Below are 22,608 nucleotides of genomic sequence, written 5' to 3'. Positions count from 1 at the left end.
GCTGCTAATCTAACTGCTTCTCTTTCTTCATCACTGTCTCCCATTTTACCGACAGGATGGTATTATGTTTATTTTGTTGTTTGCAGATCAGGTTTCTTTTGGAAACAGAGATTAGATGCACAATATTTTGGAACTGTTTATCCTTCAACGTTGACTAGACCAAGAACCATACATAGGAGTTCCCTCCTGCGAGGTTTTGGAGGATATTACCTTTCACCCACTCCAGACGTCTTTGGAGTATGTGGGAAAAGGGGTCTGAGTGAGAAAGCACGACTGAGTTACTCTAAATGTCTTACGTTAGTTTTATCGCCCTTTCCAAACGCGTTGGGCGCCATGTAGTGTAGTTCCTATTTTCCCAATAGGCTCTGCGCATTGGAATAATACCTACAGCAGTAAAGGCCTAGACCAGATGTTAACTAGGTCTACTACTGTCGATACTAGACTTAATTTTTGGGTTTGCCAGCTAAGCTCAGAGTTCGCTAGAAACTTTCTCGAATGTTCAGGAAAGAATTACCTCCCCTGATTAGACAAGAAGGGATTTAGTTTCTGACAACCATAGAACATGACAACTTTGCTCTCCCCTAATCAAGAGTCAATCTCAAGAGTCATGTGAGCACAAGGCAATTATTTTACTCAGTCAGTACTTGCATTCTTAGTCTCATCAGAATGTAGAGAAAAGGAAGAGACGGGCGTGTTCAATAAAAAGGTGTTATTTATTGATCAGTCTCTTTTCTCATACATGAGAAATGGATCGATATTATTGCAATACTTATAGTTAAGTAAAGTGCATACATTAAAAGCAATAGTATAAAATAATACTGTAAAAACATTGATATGGTTTCTGAGCCATATGATGTTTAAAATGATTAAAATATATTTACATACACATATACATTTGACTAAACGTACTCAACTGGTGTTTCTAAATACGCCTACCCCGTGTACCTGACCTAAGTCTAATGCGTGGGCGGGAATAGAAAGTTACAGTTTAAGTTAAGTTTGTTTTTGCCAAGTGAATAACTAAAGAATTCTCTGTGAGGGGTTATTCAGTTCTGTACCTGGAAGTTAGGATGAATGAGGAATGGTATCTCTTTCTCTGCTCTCGATATTCCAGGCTGCCTGCGAGGGCTGCCCAGAAGCGCCGGTGCTGGGTCTCTCGGCAGGAGATAGCAGCGCGTCTCTCAGCGCGTCAGGAAGGCGGGGCTGCTGCCAGCGGGGTCTGCTTCTGCTCTCGGCTTCGGCAAGTATGGCTGCTCCGTCTTGTCACCACGCGTGTGTTTGCATAGGGCAAGATCGGCAATATTTATACCTTAAAGGTGCCGAGATTGACGTAAGGATGGACATAGATACGTCAATAAAGATGTCATACGACTTGCTCGTTAGCACATTCTTTACTAAAGTTCTCTGTGAAATCAAAACAATGGCCGCACGGATTTTCCAGGTTTTCATAGGTTTGATTTGTTATGAGAACATCGTATGCCTTATCAGGGGCTGGAGGAATGTCGCTTGTCTAATTAGATCTCAAGCGTTATGACCTAATCAGATAACACGTTCCTGTGCCGTAGTGTGACTGCGTCAGATAACGGTATCTGCATCATGGGGGCTGTTCTTGCCTCATGGGCTGACTGCTAGTTAACTTGATAGTTAGTTTAACCAGAATAGGGTCAGGAATAGGGGGATCGATTCAGAACCTATAGGAATACACGACAGTTTTATAAGTATACCTACAGGTCTGTGCAAATTTAGTGGCCATTCCAATGAAAGCTGTTCTTCCTGTAAATGTACTACCACACAATGCTTTAGTAATATATTTGCAACAGTGTGCTTCAAAATGCAACATCAACTACACAACACACATTTACCATTCTCCTGCTGAATGGGCATGGTTCATTTACTACACTTGTTTTTTGAGTGACTCTTGAATTTTTCACAATCTCAAGATTTTCAATGATATAACATTGATGGTACCAGCCCCACTCTGAAAAGTTTTCCCACACCATTAATCATGCAAAAGAACATGGACCGGAAACAAGCATCCTAGGACTGGTTTCTGGCATTCCAGCCGTCATCAGCCAGGCTTGCTTGAATCCAGTGGCAAAGTGAGCAAGGGACTCACGTCTGAGCATACCCTGCCAACTTATGGTGAACAAAGCGGTACAAAAGGGGGTGGTGATGGACGGAGCATCTGAACCAATCAAACACTCACATCCAGTCAACAGATCTGGGTTTAATCCATCACCATTCTTTAGCCCACTCTGCCACCCCAGTTCAGACATGGCCATATGCCAATCAGTCTGACCCTGTGCCTCATGGGAACAGTCCAGCCCGAACTGCCTAGCCATGTCTTCCCTGGACCGGAAACAAGCATCCTAGGACCGGTTTCTGGCATTCCAGCCATCATCAGCCAGGCTTGCTTGAATCTAGTGGCAAAGTGAGCAAGGGACTCACGTCTGAGCATACCCTGCCAACTTATGGCGAACAAAGCGGTACAATAGAGGTAGCTTGTCCCCTGGCCCACTAATTTTTGTAATTCATTTATGAAGCTAGGGTGACTGCCATTATTGATGTGTTATTGGACTGTGCTTTCAATACTTGGTTTTGTAAATACATGTACAGTATTATCTCACCCTGTTGTCACTTTGTCACTTCACTCTGCTTGTCACTATCATCACGTCCACAAGCACCGTTTTGCTAATTGAATTATCAGACAGCCTTTGTTTCATTCTTTCGTTTTCATTATTGTTTTGGTCATTCTTGACCTCGTTTTAGAATTTTGGAAATATGAAGTAAAATAGAATTTCTTCCTTATGAACATGACCAATGTGTCTCTTTGTGTGTGTGTCTAAGCTTATTGTGTACATAAATTACCATTCCTTATAAAAATTGTAACACTACAAAGAAATTGTTTTGACCTGACAGAACCAACTGTTGTTTGTATTATATGGTATACAACCTTTACAACGAAACTTTTACAACGACCTACCATTACAACGCAACTTTTACAACGCAAACTATTACAACGCATTGCTCTGGGGGGCGCTCTAGGATAAGGAATAGGTTAATTTACTATCCAATAACCTTCCCTACTATCCACGGGGACTGGAGTTGGAATAGTAAATTAAACTATTCACTATCCAGCACCCCAAAGCGCTATGCGTTGTAATTGTATGCGTGGTAAAAAACGCGTTGTAAAGGTAGGCGTTGTAAAAGTATGCGTTGTAACGTCATACATCCGTATTATTTATGTCCAGGTTCTGAGGGATATTGGGTTACCCCATTGCTTACGCATAATATCTTCCTATAGTTGGGTATTTCCAACAGAACTCTTACTCCTTTTCCTCTATCAGCCCGAAGGCGTAATTACCCTGGGGGTAAATATAACCTCACGATTACCTTGTGGGCAGGCTCCCCATCTCTTCCATATTTGCCACCACCCCTACCACAAGTTTCAGCATGTTTGAGGATGCCATCTTTGGTGCTACCGCCAAACAATTCCTTGGATGTCTCCCTTGCGACTGCATGTATATACATTTGGCTCTGTAGATGCGGAAGTCTTTGTGCCTCATAGCACTCCTGGATATGGACAACAACCGCAAGATCACGGTGCCCCCATGATGGGGCGCAATGAAAAATCCATCAGAAAGGAGTTTCAGAAAGAGGTAACAGAAACCCCAGAACATTTTGTAAGTTGAAAACTCGTTGGCCAAGGCGTGCGCTGATAGGGGAAGAAAGGAAGTCAAACAGACATGCAGATAGAGAGAGACAAATATGAGTTATTCTAGCTGCAAAACTGATCAGCAAAAACTAGGATGAATGGGGACCAGATCCTTTATTTGTAGCTGTAATTATGATAAGACGTCGTGCCTTCCTATATCAACATGTTGGGGTGTGACTGACAGCTTGGTTGGATAGAAACAAAGAAAAGGTGGATGTGAATAGTTTGTCTTTTCCACTCAATTTTGGGAGTCCTCGTGGCAACACTGCTTTGAAAAGGGAAGAGTTCTGCTATGTGGTGAGGTATCCTAAATAATTTTCTTTAAAAAAAAAGGATCGGGCTGGAAGTGTGGAACTATTGCACGTTTATGGGTCTGAGGGAGATGCCTCGCCAAAGAAATCAAGCATGGCGCCGTAGCAAACTGCATATCCCAGTTTTAGCTTCGATTTAATAAAACATTAATCGCCCCCAGAGAGCGATCCTCTCTGTTTGGCAATGATTGAGTAAATACATCTAGTCTACACAAAATACATGTATTTACTTAAATTGATAAGGATGATTGCAAAACACAAAGGACGTGGATGTTCCAAGGTAAAATATAATGTCAAGGCAGCCCAAAAGGCTGACAACCTTAATACACCAAAACCATTAGACTAATTGGTGACCTAGAAACCATCACATTTGTAAATAGCCCGCCTTGAGAGTAAATGTTCCCAAGGAACAAAAAGCATAACCTCGGGGTATGTAGAAAATTAGGGACCTCCATAACTCCAGTAATCTCCTGCAGAAAAAAATAGACTTTGGTATATTTTCCACTGCAGTGCTTTCCCCCCAAAGTGCTTTTTTGAAGCAGATTTAGCCGCTTGGTGAATAAAACTCTTCCCCTTGGGAGATAAGCAGAAAAGAGAAAAGCTTTTCTCAACTTCGTCTACATGAAAGATAAATTTGCTGCAATGGCAGATAGAAGATCCATCATCCAAACTCCATATCAGACACTAAGAGCCTCATTTAGTAATTGAAGAGCACTGGAGTGGTTGTCACGGTTCCCCTGCTCAGTTTAGAAGTGGGAAAGTGCAAGGTTGTTGGTGGTGGGGCCTCAGATGGCTCCACCGTCCTATCATAAACCTATGGTATGAACAGGCGGCCCATCTATCAGAGGGCAACCGAGTCACAGTGGCTATCGCCTTGCGCTAGTGGGTGCGGAACTACCACAACAAATTGTTCCTCCCTGGTATCGCCATGAGCCTGAACAGGAAAATAAAATGTCCTTCGGGTGTAGGGCGAATACTCCCTGTACATCAAGGAGATTTTCTGTTCTGAAAAAGGAAGCCTACTCTTTGGGAATTACAATTTGTGGAATAAAACAGAACTCTGCTTCAGCATTCAGATTTGCACAGCATATATCTCTGTTTTTAGTACATCTGCGACAGTAGCATATTCATACAGGGCAATGTGATCACTACCAGGTAGGAGGGGAGCACATAATGTGAAAAGCAGTCCTCCTCTGGGGTGGCAGATGGCAGAGGTCAGGGTGGTCCCCAGTGGGGTGAAAATAGACTGAAAGGTTCAATAGACACCAGCTATCTTAAAATGTTCAAAGAAATAAAACAAGACTGGAAAATAGCATTTGAGGTTTGCAAAAGGAGAAGAAAAATGAAGTTATCTCCAACCGTCACTGCTGTGCATCATGGGTAAAATACAGAAGCTGTGGTTTGTTCAACTGAAGTGTTTGCATATGTGGCTCAATTCTCGTGCCCAGTATTTCTCAGCTGTCTTTATTTTTAATTCTAATTCTGCTGTGTTAAGTTTATTTCACAGGATACAATTTCCTTTCTGTAAAAGGGGTCTGGGATCCATGAAAGGAATTAGTCAATGTTTGTGACTATCAAATATGATTCTATGATAGATACAAGTTTTCATCTTCCTACTTTGTTTAGTTAAAGTTATTATTCAAATGATTTTAAGTATTGATGTACATTGGGTAACTGAGTGATTGAAATGCATCTGCTACTTTAAATAAACCAATGTGTCTTTCTCTTCACTCGATGTAACTGATTGTCGCTCCGTTCAGCCACTCTTTATTTGTCTATCCTAACACTGGGGAGAGGAGTTGGCCTAACGGCTAGGGCGCTCGACATCGGACCTGGAGACGTTCGAGTCTCGGTAACGACGCCAAACTTCTTGTGATTCTGGGCAAATCACATATCTCCCCGTGCCTAGCAAAAATGAATGTGTGTCCTAATGTAACGTAACTGGTGCTATGTAAAGCGCTCTGATACCCGATTCGGTTCGGGTCTAGTTCGCGCTATAAAAGACTCTGCCAAAAAAAAAAAAAAAGGTATCAAGCCCTAAAAATGTAGAAACACACAACTCTCTGTTTTACAGCCACAAACAATCAGCTTTACTTCCCAACCATTCAGCAACAAGAAATAAACTGGGTCCTTATGGAAGCATGGTAGCATTAGTTTGATGTAAATTGTTTTTTTGTTTCCCAAAAATCAGGTTTTGAACAAAGGAAAGATTGTTAAGGTTGGGAGACAGGAGAGGTTAAGTGGCCAGACTGCCATCTCCATGTCTCTGCCAATCACTCCAGAGCTCATTCCTTCATTCCGTCTTGTGGCATATTACTGCCTTCAAAATGGTGCTCAAAAGGAGATAGTGGCCGACTCCATCTGGCTGGATATGCAGGACACCTGCATGGGAACAGTAAGTGGTTCATTCTGAAAGTCAACTGTTTGATTAATATAATTTGCCAATAAATCATACGCTTAACGCATTTCGGTTTTTGTTCCACACAGTTAAAAGTGTCTGGAGTGCCAGAAAAAGCGAAGAGGGAATACCAGCCAGGGAAACCAATCAAGATGAAGGTGACAGGGGATCCTGGAGCCAAGGTCGGAATGGTGGCGGTGGACAAAGCAGTTTATGTTTTAAACAAGAGACATAAACTATCCCAATCAAAGGTGAGACCCTCAAGATTGACTATCAAAGAAGGTCAAGGTAGACAAAATGGGAACAGCTCTATTGCTTGAGGAACACAATACCCAATATAGGTTGGGGTAAAAAATCCTGCTCATATGGAAGGTCAGTAGCGTGTAGACTATGTGATGGACCTACATATGTTAAAAAGGCAATGTACCTGGACAGCTGTGCCACATCCTTTCCCCAACCAAGGGAACATTTTTAAAGATTAGGGCCCGATGTAGGTCGGTCGGTAACGGCCGAAAATCGGTATTTTCGGCCGTTACCGACCGGTATTACAGAAATGGGATGTAGGGGCATGTGTAACTGATTCGGTAAAATTACCGATCGGTAAATATACCGATCGGTATTTCTACCGAATCGGTAAATTTGAGATGTAGGTGGGACTCTTCTGAGTCCCACAAGCCTTACAGAATCGGTATTTTACCATCAAATTCAATTTGATGTTAAAATACCGATTCCGGTGTGCATGCACATGTGTGCATGCACACCTATGCCATATGACAGGCAGACCTGCCCTTAGGGCAGGTATGCCTGCCACATGGCACCCGAGCCTCTTTTGGGGGTGCCAGAGGGTGTCAAAGTGACACCCCCTGCACCCTTGTGTAATTCGGTATTTACCGATTCGGTAAATACCGAATCGGTAATGCCCATTCATTCCTATGGGCTTCAAAGCCCATAGAAATGAATGGGCATTACCGGTCGTTATTTACCGAATCGGTAAATACAGATTTTTACCGATTCGGTAATAGAAACATCTGGATGCTCCTACATGTCCCCCCTTCTTATTTACCGATTCTTAATTACCGAATCGGTAAAATTCGGTAATTAAGAATCGGTAAATAAGTCCTACCTACATCGGGCCCCTAAGCTTGAAACATTCCTTCCTTAGATGCTGCTTGGGGATTCACCTATGGCAAACGTATGAATGATTACCCTATTAAACAGTGATGTTGAGGTTCTGTATGAAACCCCATATTATTTCCTAATCGATCTGCAGTTGCACTGTTTAGTACATTTTTTTACTTTTACTTTTTTTACTCTGATTTATATGTGACTGATGGATCTACATACTGACATTTGAAAATCAACTGGATTTAAAAAAATGCTTTTGGAATTATAATGTGAGTGCTAGTACATGAAAATATTAAATTTGTAGAGTGGGATTCATCTTAAAAAGCTGAAAGTGGGTTATATTATGCTGAAATTACACAATTAAAACAAAACCACTGGGTCTGGGCTCCCACCGGCATTGCTTGCCACAAATGTATAATGAACGAAAAAAGTGCAAATGCCGCTAATTTAAAGATCAGACTTTTATTTTAGTCTAAACACACGGATAAGACACTGTGTTTATTGAATTTAATTCTGCTTTTTAATTTTTCTTTTAATTTTTCAATTGCTTATATATGAGTGAATAGGTTTTTTACAAGTGTTATACAAATTTTAAAACCTGGTAAACACAACGAATATAATATACGTTTTCTCACAAGAAGTCTTTCTTATTTACAAAACAATATTTTCCAATAACCACTCAATCCTCATTCATCCTTCAATCAAACCACTACAAACAACAAAAACAAAACATGAATAATTCAATGATCGCTGGAATTATAATATTCACAACAAAAGAAAAGCCTGTATTTTTAACAACTAAGCAGTTTTTTTCTTTGCGTAATTTATTAGTTTGTCATCTTTTGGCTTATGAAAAATGTCTACGCGTTTCGAACTACCATTGTTTTGGTGTTCTCCTCAGGACCATATCTGTAATGGAAAAACAGATATTGTTTAAGTAAGGGGTTCACTGTCACTACACTGCCTGTCCCCAATACTACTAGTTTCCTCACCTACCTCGCACTCCTCAAAGAACGCTTGGTCTACAAATGAAATGCAGAAATTACACAATTGACATAACTAATACACAGTTACGTTAATAAATGCAATTAAAACAATTAAATCATCAGATTTTATAGATATGCTTCAATTTAAAACGTCCCCTATAATTCAATGTGTACAGGTGATGTAGAAGTAACCTGTTAATTAATGGGGAATATCTAAAATGTCTACATTTACATCAATGCACAACATTTAAAGATCAATAGATAATAATATGTGCTCATAACCAAACACTCTCTGTCAACGTGTTGCAAAAATAGGTAGAAGCAAGATCACAGTTACCTGTGATGGTTTTCAACCCGTTTCTGGAACAAGCATGCATTTATGTGTCTACATGCTGTCTGTACCAAATGTGCAAGATAGTCCAGGATGAACTGTGGAATTTGTGACACCAAATATAATGCCCTGTTTGGTGGTTGATCTCTGGCCCAGTGTCCCAGTCAGAGTGGCAAAAAACTTGAAAAGGAGAAAATGAACAACTGGAAGATGTCAACAAACAGCATAGTTATAAAAGGACAAAAGAAGTAGAAAGAAGACAAAGACACATGGAACTGGGTGGGGTGGGGAGATACTGAGGAAGTGTACCTTTTGGTGGAAATAAAACAAAAATATGACATTGTTCCAAAATAGTTTGACATGGAGTTTAGGAACTCAGAATGGATGTGGACACATGAAAAAAAATCTTATTCATAGGGATCCTACTGAATTCTTATATTTTAAGAAAATAAAATGAGCAAGAAGAGACACGTTTTGTAAGTGAACAGCCTGTCCCTGCCAAGCAGGTTCCCCTGCTTGCTATTCAGTCATTTCTATCCAAGCAGTATTTGGACATGTGTGGGCGGGAATGTAAAACTCTTGTTTTGCCAGAGGAGGATCTCAAGCTGGGGCTCTGGATCCAGTACCAAAAGGCAATGTCAAGTAATGAATTTTTCTTATCTATGTATGCCAGCCTCGACTCCACAATATACTCAAAAGTCACCTCTTTTGAGTATCAAATCAAACTGATCTATTGAGGATGGATAGTACGAGAGTCGCATGGGGTACTGGATACTTCTACCACTTTGATTAAAGTTCCACATTCATTATTCCAGACAAGTGCCCACTTATCTGAAGTTTTTGTTGCAGGAAAAATAGGCTGTATTCAGGACAGTGGCTAAAAACGGTCTTCTACTTCCAATATGTTGATTGAAGATGATTGTAAACAAGAGGCAGGTTTAGGTGGTCAGAGTTAAAAAAAAATAACTTAAAGAAAAAATATAAAAAAATGTCCCTTTCAGAAATAGCAAGAATGGAAAGGTATTACCTAAAGCCCAAAATAAGGGAAACTCACATGAAGATGCTGAATCTTGCAACTGTCCTATTGCCCCCCCCCCAAAAGAGAAAAGGAAGTGGACAGGAAAGGCTGGTGATGCAACGATTGGGATGGGGGGAGTGAGTGCTTGGAAGGACCCTCACGGTGGGGCCCTTCTAAAAAATCTTTGAAATGAGAGAATCATTTGGGACAGTCTTTTGACTCTGCTTGTGGATAAATACCTTAACACTAGTTTGAAAGAAGGATGGGACAGAAGCATAAACAGGGGAATGGACATCAGTTATACCCTGAACTGCACTTACTACCTTTGGTCTCAGGGACCTTGAAGGCATTAGCAGTATCAAAAGATCAATGGCTCTCTATCACCTTCTTTACTTACCATACTTTTCACCTCTTGCTATTCCCCTACCTCCTCCACAAAAACAAATATTACATTTGATGAGCTAAAGAGCAGTAACATTGATATGTATGATAACAGTGAAGAGGATAGAAGTAGAGTGCAAACAACTGCAATCAGTGACTGGTGTTTATATATCCTTTCCAGATATGGGACATTGTGGAGAAGAATGACGTTGGCTGCACTGCTGGAAGTGGAAGTAATAATGCTGGAGTCTTTAATGACGCCGGCCTATCCTTTCAGACTAACTCAGATAAGGGGAACACACTACCAAGAAGAGGTATTTGGTGAACAACTGCCACTGTGTTCCACGTTTAAGTTTCTGTACTTGTTTGTTTGAGGACAAAACTCATCACATAAATTCTATCACAGTGTTTGAAGATTTCATACTGTAGGATATCTTTGATTTCTACTTTGCCCTGTCATTCATCCAGTTGTACATCAGGTTGTCTGCAGCCCCACAAGAATCAGAAAGGCTTCATAACATATGCCAAATGCAGTTTCTAAAATGGCTCGGAGGAACAATCAATTCATTGGTGGGAATAGAGAGGTCTTGGTAGTAATGAGACAAAGGGAGATGGCAAACTAAAGAAATCAATTGAAATTAGTGGTTAGAAATATAGCAATGAGCTTCCCCTTGACAAAAGACCAAGGCAATGTTGGTGTGATCCAGCCCTTTGTCCTTCAGGACTAAAGGTGTTTCTTGTACACTCTGTTGAGAGTCGAATGTTAGCAGAGCTGGACTGAGAACGCAAACCAGTACTGGGAATTAAGTAAGGCCGGCACTGGGGGGAGGGGTTGGGGTGGAGGGAAACACTGCTGCTGCTTTTGATACAGGGTGCCAATATTGCAGCACTGCTGCAACATCAGCCTGCAGTAACAAATAGGGACCCACTGGTCCAAAACCAACCCTCATCCTTCCGGCCCACAGGTAATACACCCGATGCCCGCTACGGCCAGTCCGGCCCTGGATGCTAAAATATGACACGAGTCTACAGCTCCAATATTTTTCTATTCAGTCGCTCCTCTGTTTTAATTTATGTTATTTATTTTGATTCATTGCAGATCTTCGGTGCGCACAGGGCATACAAGGACGAAGACGTCGCTCACCAATGTCCCCAAGAGCCAAAGCTGCTAAAGGTTTGTATAGCTTGTCAGATATGAAACTTACCAGTGAATCTCTTACCTGTGAAGTAAGTACCACCACAGAAACAGGCAGTCATAGTTTCCATTCTATTGTTCCCAACATTCTGGTCTCCCCCTCAATTCCCACGTGCTCCAGAGGCAAATATAATCCCTTGTAAATTACAAAAGGCTTGAAACAAAAAAGGTATCTGGAAACTGTCAGGAGAATACCTGGAGCGTAGAGATAGAAGAATAAAACAGAAGTAAAGATTAATTGGTTCCAGGATATTTGTAGCTTAAGAACAGCGTCAGATTCCTGGTTTGATTATATTGAGTGATCATTCGGTAGATGTTATTACCAGCTAAATAACTGATTTAATAGGGACAGAACTTGAAACAATACTGAAGAAATAGTATGGCATTATAATTTCGTTCCAGCAAGACTTTATTACGTGTGACAAGATGTTAAGAAATTACAGAAGATAGAGTCCAATGATTACAGCTCAAAGGCAGCTTTACGGGTATGGCTATACATGTAGCAATAGATCGCAATGAAGGCCCATGCAGCATTAATTATATTTACTTTAAACACAATATTTGAAATTACACTGTCATATTGTGTCTTAAAAGTGTATCTTTGTTACGAGTAAAGGAATAAAGGGGCACATGTAAGAAGCCTTTTAAGGTCGCAAACGGGCCGATTCACAGAATTGGCACATTTGCAAACGCAAAAAAGGCTTTTCACATGTATCAAAACCAAATTGAGATTCAGTAACCTGTTACTGAATCGCAATTTGGGTTTGCGATTTAGTATTAGGAAGAGACGTGTTCAGGGCATCGCTTACTAATACCGAATCGCTACGGTATGTTTGAATGTTTTGAGATCAAAATGCGGTTGCAAAACATTCACATTTTACCACCTACTTCAGTTAGATGGTAACCCATTCGCAAATGCAAAGGGTTCCAAAGGGACACCTTTCCCTTTGTGAATGTTTGTAAAAGCTTTTTTTAAGAGCAGGCAGTGGTCCCACGGACTAATGCCTGCTCCTAAAAAATGAAAGGAAAACGTTTCATTTTTCTTTTTGAAAAGCATCCTATTTTCTTTAACCACTTCGCTGCTAGGCCTTTTCCCCTCCTGTGCTAGGCCTTTTTTTGGCGATTTGGGGTAGTGCGCGCTTAGGCCCCTGTAACTTTTTTACCACTTAAGGTATCCACGCCAAATTTGCGTCCTTTTCTTCCAACTTCATGTGGATTCTAAAGGTGCCCAGGGTTTGTGGATTCCCTTGCAGGGGTCCCAGAAATTAAGCAAAATACAGTAAAAATTTTGTTTTTTTCAGAAAATTGAGAAAAACGGCTGCAAATGAAAGCCTCTAGGTTTTTCCCTGCAAATGTTATCAAAAAAGGGTTTGTGGGGCTGAAATTTCCATTTTCTCAGCTTTATGGGATTGACAGTCTTTTGTTAGAGAACCAACATTTTTCACACAGTTTTGGCATTTTTCTGGGACATAGTCTATTTTTGCTATTTTTAGAGCTTTCATCCTCCTTCCAGTTAATGGTAGAAATGAGTTTGAAAGCAATAATGGATCCTGGAAAGCTATACATTTTCGAAAAGTAGACAAAATTCTGAATTGGAGAAGGTAGACATCATTCTCTCTGATATTAGGCAGAGCACAGTACCTGTGTTTAATATATCCCAGGTTGTGCAGACCCTCTCTGAAGCTAGTATCTCACAATTTCCATCAATAGACCCGATGAGTCTGGAACAACTTATGAGCAAAATCAAATCTGGCTCCCCGGCAGACCCTTGCCTCCCCAGTATCTTCCGTCTGGCATTGCCCATTCTAGAAGATTGGATTATCTCCTTCCTGAATAATTCATTGGAAACAGGGATGGTACCAGCTAGTCTTAAGGAAGCCCGAGTGAAGCCTCTGATAAAAAAGCCAGGAACAGATCTTACCATTCTGAAAAACTACAGGCCGATTTCCCAACTACCGTTCTTGTCCAAAGTCCTAGAACAACATGTGCTGAGGTCCTTGGCCTCGTTCCTGGAGTCTCACCATCTTTTCCAGGAGCGTCAGGCGGGATTTCGTGCACATCATAGTACCGAGTTGGTGATGCTCTCGGTGCTAGATGAGCTCAGGGGGATGGCTGACAGTAAAAAACCGAGCGCCCTGATACTTTTAGATCTTTCAGCGGCGTTCGACACTGTCAGCCATTCCCTGCTCTTAGATAGGCTGGCCAGGTTCGGGATTCAGGATAGAGCCTTTCAATGGCTTCAATCGTTCCTGTTAGGTAGTACACAACGCATTCAGTTGGGGGATAGTCTATCAGAGGTGCGTAACTTGACATGCAGAGTCCCGCAGGGCTCCGCATTATCCCCATTATTATTCAATCTTTATATACAACCTCTGATCAACTCCCTGGTAAATATGGGCTGCCGCATATTTAATTACGCTGACGACACCCAGTTACTATTCAGCATAGACAATACAGTCTCTGCACAGGAGCATGCTCAGGATACTCTCAGATTTGTAGTCAGCTGGATGACGGCAAATCTGTTGAAAATCAATCCTGAAAAAACTGAGGTGTTAGTAGTCTCGTCCATAAGCTCGCCATGGAGTGACCTATATTGGCCTCAAGAATTAGGTCCTACTCCAACACCCTGTGACAAGGTGAAAAGCCTTGGAATCAAGATTGACAGTGAATTGTCAATGGCTAATCAGATCTCGTCGGTTGTGGGGACCTGTAACGGTCTAATTAAACAACTGCGCAAACTAGCTCCCCTTCTCTCCACATCTATGCTTCGCACTGTAGTTTCGGCTACAATTATCTCGAGGCTAGACTACGGGAATGCTCTTTATTTAGGTCTACCGAAAAATCTGACAAATAGACTGCAGGTTGTTCTGAATGATGCTGCACGACTCATCTACAGACTCCCAAGAAGGTCCCACGCCTCTCCCTTGTTGCAGAGCCTCCATTGGCTTCCTATTAGGCAAAGGGCAGAGTTTAAAAGCCTCTGTACAGCCCATAAGGCGATTTACGGCCGAGCACCTGCCTATATCAAGGAACGACTGGAGATTGACAAACCGTAACGAAGGTTGAGGTCATCTGACGCTCAGCTGCTAGTTTGCCCACGGTTTAAACTGGCAGCGAAGGGTGGGAGATCTTTCTCAGTTTTAGTTCCTCAAATCTGGATCAAATTACCTGAGCCCCTTCGTAAAGAAGGTAACCTCCTACGTTTCAGGAAATTGCTAAAAACATTGTTATTTAGAGAGGCTTTGGGTGTACATTAACCTATACACGCGACTGATCCATCGATCTGTTAAAGAGCTGTATTGTTCCTTTGGTCGTGAGCGCCCTGAGACCTGTCGGTGAGTTGGCGCTATAGAAACCAAAGTTAACAATAACAATACCAATTCAGAAAGGGGTCATTTGTCTAAATCCATGAAGGTTTCTTTATAGAAACTAACAGTTATATATTGGAATAATTGAAAATTAGTTGAAAAAAACAGCCTTTTGTCTCAACGTTTTCACCTGCAACTTCTTGTAATTTTGACAGCTGTTTGAAAGCAATATACTGTTACATCCGTTTGACCTTCCTGGTTCTGGGGATGTATAGGACTTGTAGTTTCACCAAGAACTCGACGAACCCAGAGCCAAAAACTGAGCCGCAACTTGCAATGGTATTTTATTCTTTACTGGGTATAGAGCACTTATTCTTGGAAAATGTATACATGGAAAAATTGGTATGAAAGACACCTATGTATTTCTGAATTTGGTACAAATTATACAGTTTAGAAACAGTATATATTTGCACATTTTCAAAATTGGAAATATTCATACTAGCAGGAGAATTATTGGTCATTTTTCAAAAAGATTTTTTTTTTACACAATGTCTTTCATTGGGAAAGGAGAATGCATGAAAACTCAATAGGTAATAACAGTTGATTTACAAATCTAAATTACCCTAAGTCTCTCCTCAATTTTGCAGGTAAAAATTGACCCTTTTATGGCAAAGTGCCTTGCTGTAGTTTTTGCACCCTAGCTCTGCCGGCACCTAGGGAAACCTAGCAAACCTATACATTTTTGAAAACTAGACACCAAGGGGAATTCAGTATGGGGTGACTCGACTGCCTCCCACCAGGTTCTGTTACCCAGAATCCCTTGCAAACCTAAAAAACTGTGGAACAAAATGCATTTTCCTCACATTTTTGTGGTGGAAAGTTCTGGAATCTGCGTGGATCAACAGATTTCCAACCACCCCGCATCCCCCAAAGTCTTATGAGAAAAATGGTACCTCACTTGCCTTGTGCCTGCGTCAGGAAAACGGCGCACAACGCAACGTGGTCGCACCTCAATTTCGCAGTCAATACTGGCCCTTTTTTGGCAAAGTGCCTACCTTTCGTTTTTTAACCCTAGCTCTGCCGACACCTAGGGAAACCTAGCAAACCTATACATTTTTGAAAACTACACACCCAGGGGAATTCAGGATGGGGTGACTCAACTGCCTCCCACCAGGTTCTGTTACCCAGAATCCCTTGCAAAGCTAACAAATTGTAAAATAAAACGCATTTTCCTCACATTTCTGTGGGGAAAAGTTCTTGAATCTGTGTGGATCAACAAATTTCCACCCACCCCGTGTTCCCCCAGGTCTCCCGAAAAAATGGTACCTCACTTGCCTAGGTCTGCCTAGTGCCTGCGACAGGAAACAGCGCAAAACGCAACGTGTTCGCAACGCAATTTCGCAGTGAAAACGGGCCCTTTTTTGGCAAAGTGCCTACCTTTCGTTTTTTAACCCTAGCTCTACCAGCACCTAGGGAAACCTATCAAACCTATACATTTTTGAAAACTAGACACTCAGGGGAATTCAGGATGAGGTGACTCAACTGCCTCCCACCAGGTTCTGTTACCCAGAATCCCTTGCAAATCTAAAAAATTGTCCAAAAAAACGCATTTTCCTCACATTTCTGTGGTGGAAAGTTCTGGAATCTGCGTGGATCAACAAATTTCCACCTACCCCGCGTTTCCCCAGGTCTCCTGAAAAAAATGGTACCTCACTTGCCTGGGTCGGCCTAGTGCCTGCGACAGCAAACAGCGCAAAACACAACGTGTTCGCACCAGAATTTCGCAGTGAAAACTAACCCTTTTTTGGCAAAGTGCCTACCTTTTGTTTTTGAACCCTAGCTCTGCCGGCACCTAGGAAAACCTAGCAAACCTATACATTTTTGAAAACCAGACACCCAGGGAAATTCAGGATGGGGTGACTCAACTGCCTCCCACCAGATTCTAATACCCAGAATCCCTTGCAAAACTAAAAAATTGTAAATAAATCGCATTTTCCTCACAGTTCTGTGGTGGAAAGTTCTGGAATCTGCGTGGATCAACAAATTTCCACCCACCCCGCGTTTCCCCAGGTCTCCCGAAAAAAATAGTACCTCACTTGCCTGGGTCTGCCTAGTGCCTGCGACAGGAAACAGCGCAAAACGCAACGTGTTCGCACTGCAATTTCGCAGTGAAAATGGGCCCTTTTTCGGCAAAGTGCCTACTTTCGTTTTTGAACCCTAGCTCTGCCAGCACCTAGGGAAACCTAGCAAACCTATACATTTTTGAAAACTAGACACCCTGGGGAATTCAGGATGGGGTAACTCAACTGCCTCCCACCAGGTTATGTTACCCTGAATCCCTTGCAAATCTAAGAAATTGTAAAACAAAAACCATTTTCCTCACATTTCTGTGGTGGAAAGTTCTGGAATCTACGTGGATCAACAAATTTCCACCCACCCCGCGTTCCCCCAGGTCTCCCAAAAAAAATGGTACCTCACTTGCCTGGGTCTGCCTAGTGCCTGCGACAGGAAACAGCGCAAAACGCAACGTGTTCGCACCTCAATTTTGCAGTTGAAATGGACCCTTTTTTAGCAAAGTGCCTAGCTTTTGTTTTTGAACCCTAGCTCTGTCGGCACCTAAGAAAACCTAGTAAACCTATACATTTCTGAAAGCTAGACACCCAGGGAAATTCAGGATGGGGTGACTCAACTGCCTCCCACCAGGTTCTGTTACCCAGAATCCCTTGCAAAGCTAAACAATTGTAAAAAAATCGCATTTTCCTCATCATTTCTGTGGTGGAAAGTTCTGGAATCTGCGTGGATCAACAAATTTCCACCCACCCCGCGTTCCCCCAGGACTCCTGAAAAAAATGGTTCCTCATTTGCATGGGTCTGCCTAGTGCCTGCGACAGGAAACAGAGCAAAACGCAACGTGATCGCACTGCAATTTCGCAGTGAAAACAGGCCCTTTTTTGGCAAAGTGCCTACCTTTTGTTTTTGAACCCTAGCTCTGCCGGCACTTAGGGAAACCTAGCAAACCTATACATTTTTGAAAACTAGACACCCAGGGGAATTCAGGATGGGGTAACTCGACTACCTCCCACCAGGTTATGTTACCCAAAATCCCTTGCAAAGCTAAGAAATTGTAAATAAAAACGAATTTTCCTCACATTTCTGTGGTGGAAAGTTCTGGAATCTACGTGGATCAACAAATTTCCACCCACCCCGCTTTCCCCCAGGTCTCGCGAAAAAAATGGTACCTCACTTGCCTGGGTCTGCCTAGTGCCTGCGACAGGAAACAGCGCAAAACGCAACGTGTTCGCACCGTAATTTCGCAGTGAAAACGGGCCGTTTTTGGCAAAGTGCCTACCTTTTGTTTTTGAACCCTAGCTCCGCCGGTACCTAGGGAAACCTAGCAAACCTATACATTTTTTTAAACTAGACACCCAGGGGAATTCAGGATGGGGTGACTCCACTGCCTCCCACCAGGTTCTGATACCCAGAATCCCTTGCAAAGCCAAACAATTGTCAAGAAAAACACATTTTCCTCACATTTCTGTGGTGGAAAGTTCTGGAATCTGTGTGGATCAAAAAATTTCCACCCACCCCGCGTTTCCCGAGGTCTCCCAAAAAAAATGGTACCTCATTTGCCTGGGTCTGCCTCGTGCCTGCGACAGGAAACAGAGCAAAACCCAACGTGATCGCACTGCAATTTCGCAGTGAAAACGGGCCCTTTTTTGGCAAAGTGCCTACCTTTTGTTTTTGAACCCTAGCTCTGCCAGCACCTAGGGAAACCTAGCAAACCTATACATTCTTGAAAACTAGACACCCAGGGGAATTCAGGATGGGGTAACTCAACTGCCTCCCACCAGGTTATGTTACCCAGAATCCCTTGCAAATCTAAACAATTGTCCAAAAAAATGCATTTTCCTCACATTTCTGTGGTGGAAAGTTCTGGAATCTGTGTGGATCAACAAATTTCCACCGACCCCGCGTTCCCCCAGGTCTCCCCAAAAAAATGGTACCTCACTGGCCTGGGTCAGCCTAGTGCCTGCGACAGGAAACAGCGCAAAACGCAACATGTTCGCACCGTAATTTCGCAGTGAAAACGGGCCGTTTTTGGCAAAGTGCCTACCTTTTGTTTTTGAACCCTAGCTCTGCCGGTACCTAGGGAAACCTAGCAAACCTATACATTTTTTAAAACTAGACACCCAGGGGAATTCAGGATGGGGTGACTCCACTGCCTCCCACCAGGTTCTGATACCCAGAATCCCTTGCAAAGCCAAACAATTGTCAAGAAAAACAAATTTTCCTCACATTTCCGTGGTGGAAATTTCTGGAATCTGTGTGGATCAACAAATTTCCACCCACCCCGCGTTCCCCCAGGTCTCCCGAAAAAAATGGTACCTCATTTGCCTGGGTCTGCCTCGTGCCTGCGACAGGAAACAGAGCAAAACCCAACGTGATCGCACTGCAATTTAAAACGGGCCCTTTTTTGGCAAAGTGCCTACCTTTTGTTTTTGAAACCTAGCTCTGCCAGCACCTAGGGAAACCTAGCAAACCTATAAATTTTTGAAAACTAGACACCCAGGGTAATTCAGGATGGGGTAACTCAACTGCCTCCCACCAGGTTATGTTACCCAGAATCCCTTGCAAAGCTAAAAAATTGTCCAAAAAAATGCATTTTCCTCACATTTCTGTGGTGGAAAGTTCTGGAATCTGTGTGGATCAACAAATTTCCACCCACCCCGTGTTCCCCCAGGTCTCCCCAGAAAAATGGTACCTCACTTGCCTGGGTCTGCCTAGTGCCTGCGACAGGAAACAGCGCAAAACGCAACATGTTCGCATCTCAATTTCGCAGTGAAAAAGGGCCCTTTTTCTGCAAAGTGCCTACCTTTCGTTTTTGAACCCTAGCTCTGCCGGCACCTAGGGAAACCTAGAAAACCTATACATTTTTGAAAACTAGACACCAAGGGGAATTCAGGATGGGGTAACACGACTGCCTCCCACCAGGTTCTGTTACCCAGAATCCCTTGAAAACCTATAAAAATTGACAAAAAAACGCATTTTCCTAACATTTCTGTGGTGGAAAGTTCTGGAACCTGCGTGGATCAACAAATTACAACCAACCCCGCGTTTCTCCAGGTCTCCCGAAAAAAATGGTACCTCACTTGCGTGGGTAGGCATAGTGGCAGCAACAGGAAAAGGCCGAAATCGTATGGTGGAGTCTTAAAAATAACCTATAGCAAAACTACCTTCTTTTTTGGTGGGGGGCACCTGAGTTTTTGGCCCGGGGCTCGGCGGCCATCTTTGGAAAATACCAAACCCAAACAGTCTGAAAACTAGACACCTGGGGGAGTCCAGGGAGGTATGGCATGCGTGGGTCCCCCAATGTTTTCTTACCCAGAATTCCTTGCAAACGTTAAAATTAGGTAAAAAAAATCACTTTTCCAAACTTTTTTGCGTGGGATCTCCGTGCCGACAAAAATGTCCTACCACCCAGCGTTCCCCTTGTTCTCCCGAGTAAAATGATACCTCACTTTTGTGGGTGGACCAAAGCAGAACAGGCCAAAAATGAATTTTTAAGAAAATGTAGCATTCAGGATTGACAAATTAAGCACAGAGAATTCTACTGTTTTGGGGTCATCCTAGTCACAGGCCTTTGGCCCACCTACACAAGTGAGGTATCATTTTACTCAGGAGATCAAGCGGCTGCCGAGCCCCGGGCCAAAAACTCAGGTGCCCCCTTCAAAAAATAAGGGAGTTTTGATAAAGGTAATTTTTAAGTCGCCACCGTACGATTTGGGCCTTTTCCTGTTGCAGCCACTATGCCTACCCACGCAAGTGAGGTACCATTTTTATCGGGAGACCTGGGGGAACGCTGGGTGGGAGGAAATTTGTGTGAGCCTAGTGATGCAACACTTTCCCACACAAAAATGTGTGAAAAAACTGATTTTTTCCAGCTAAAATTGAGGTTTGCAGGGAATTCTTTGTAAAGGAATGTTGGAGGATCCACACAAGCCATACCTCCTTGGAAGCCCCCAAGTGTCTACTTTTCAGAAATGTGTGGGTTTGGTAGGTTTCCCTAGATGGCCGTCTAGCACAGGGGCCAAAAACCTAGGTAATCCCTCTTGCAAAAGCTGGTAATTTTGACATAGGCAAAACCAAGGAGGTATGGCTTGCGTGGATCCTCTAACGTTCCTTTACCCAGAATCCCTTGCAAACCTCAATTTTTGCTTAAAAAAATCAGATTTTTCACACATTTTTGTGTGGGAAAGCGTGGCAACAATGGGCTCACACAAATTTCCTCCCACCCAGCGTTCCCCCGGGTCTCCTGAAAAAAATGGTACCTCACTTGCGTGGGTAGGCATAGCAACAGCAAAAGGCCCAAATCGTACGGTGGAGACTTAAAAAAACCTAGCAAACCTATACATTTTTGAAAACTAGACACCAAGGGGAATTCAAGATGGGGTGACTCTACTGCCTCAAAATGAATGGTGGGTGGGAGGAGCACTCGGGTTTTTTTTCAAAAGTTCAACCAATAATACTGAAAAGTTTTTTATATTTTTCTCTCAGCGTGCTGCTAAGGTAGCACGTTTGTCTTGTCCGTGCCTGCACTGAAACTTATCTTAAGTGTCTGTGACACTTAACCTCAGCGCACTGTCGCTCTGCGCGGTTGTAATACAAACACTCCGCCTTAATTTTTACTCAATAAACACAGTTGTTTGTTTTCAAAGTATACACTTTATCGTAAAATAAACCACAAATGATTAAGTAGCTTTTCCTCAGTTACATAATGCTTTCATTCAAAAATTATACAATATCAGAAAATTCACATTGTTACATTTTTCAACAATGGCAATAGATGACTTTATCTTGGTGCCCAATGCATTTCAAGCTCAAACGAGCTCTTCCTCAGGGGCCTGTGAAATGAATTATGCGTATAAGTTACTCTGTGTGTCATTAATGGAACAGGAAACAAAACATCACTATGTACAAGGTGTCCAAAACGTCATTGAAAACGTGCTTTGCAGAGTAAAAACACACATCGCCATCACCCCAGTGAATGCACCTCACTGTGCCAAAAATAACCCAAAATCACGGAGAAACAAACTTACTATGCCGTAGTCACCTTTGTCTTCAATCTAAACCCTAAAGAAGTGTGGAAAACATATGAAAAACCATGTGGAAAGCTGCTCTCGACTATCAAATGGTCCAAGTAACTAACTGGCCGGTCGCGCAGTTCTCTCTTACCTTGTGATGAACACTCAGTGCCAAGAACATGGGGTTCTGCTCTTGCGGAGGTATAAACTGATCTGCAAAAACAAACCAGGACACTTAACCCTGGGTTCAAAGACCTCATCGCCGAGTGGTGTCTGCATGGACACATTTTTTAGAGGCCCCTTACCGAATTCTGAAGAACTGTGCTTCAAACTTCTACTCCACTACTCAGCAATGCTCTGTAACGGCTGCACAATGTACCGACACGCTGTGTGAAACGCACCGCGGTCTTCCTCAATACAAAGCGTGATAGCTAGGGGTATGAACACTGAAAACGGACTCAACTAACCAGCTGAAGATCACTGAAATACGGGCGCCATGTTCGAAGGGTCAAAAACGGCTCAATACTCACACGAAAATGCCTCAAAGTGGAAAATAAAATAAATATAAATGAAATAAACCCTAAAAAGGAAGAGTGTGTGTTTTTAATAAAACTCCTACTATGCATCATTTTCTTGCTGTTATACAATAGTCATGACATTCTACACAAAAAAGCAGACATCAAGCTGAAACAGACTACAGGGTGAAAAGACTCATATGAAACATGATAAATCAATTTTTTCATTTAACCCTTTAGGTT

The 22,608-nt window shown here is 42.4% G+C and overlaps 1 protein-coding gene across 1 annotated transcript in view; it reads left to right on the top strand.

Annotated features, from left to right (window-relative positions):
- LOC144764150 (complement C3-like) overlaps window positions 1-22,608 on the top strand; it is a 604,987-nt gene that overhangs the window by 280,283 nt on the left and 302,096 nt on the right. The window contains exons 13-16 of the mRNA XM_078650287.1: window positions 6,218-6,421; window positions 6,514-6,675; window positions 10,447-10,579; window positions 11,365-11,492. Of these exons, the coding sequence (XP_078506413.1) occupies window positions 6,218-6,421; window positions 6,514-6,675; window positions 10,447-10,579; window positions 11,365-11,492 (627 nt within the window). The remainder of the gene's footprint in view (window positions 1-6,217; window positions 6,422-6,513; window positions 6,676-10,446; window positions 10,580-11,364; window positions 11,493-22,608) is intronic.

The sequence above is a fragment of the Lissotriton helveticus genome, chromosome 1_1 (genome assembly GCF_964261635.1).
Source record: "Lissotriton helveticus chromosome 1_1, aLisHel1.1, whole genome shotgun sequence".
Lineage (NCBI taxonomy): Eukaryota > Metazoa > Chordata > Amphibia > Caudata > Salamandridae > Lissotriton > Lissotriton helveticus.
The sequence above is the reverse complement of the archived record's forward strand: the minus strand, read 5'-3'. Positions and strand labels throughout refer to the sequence as shown.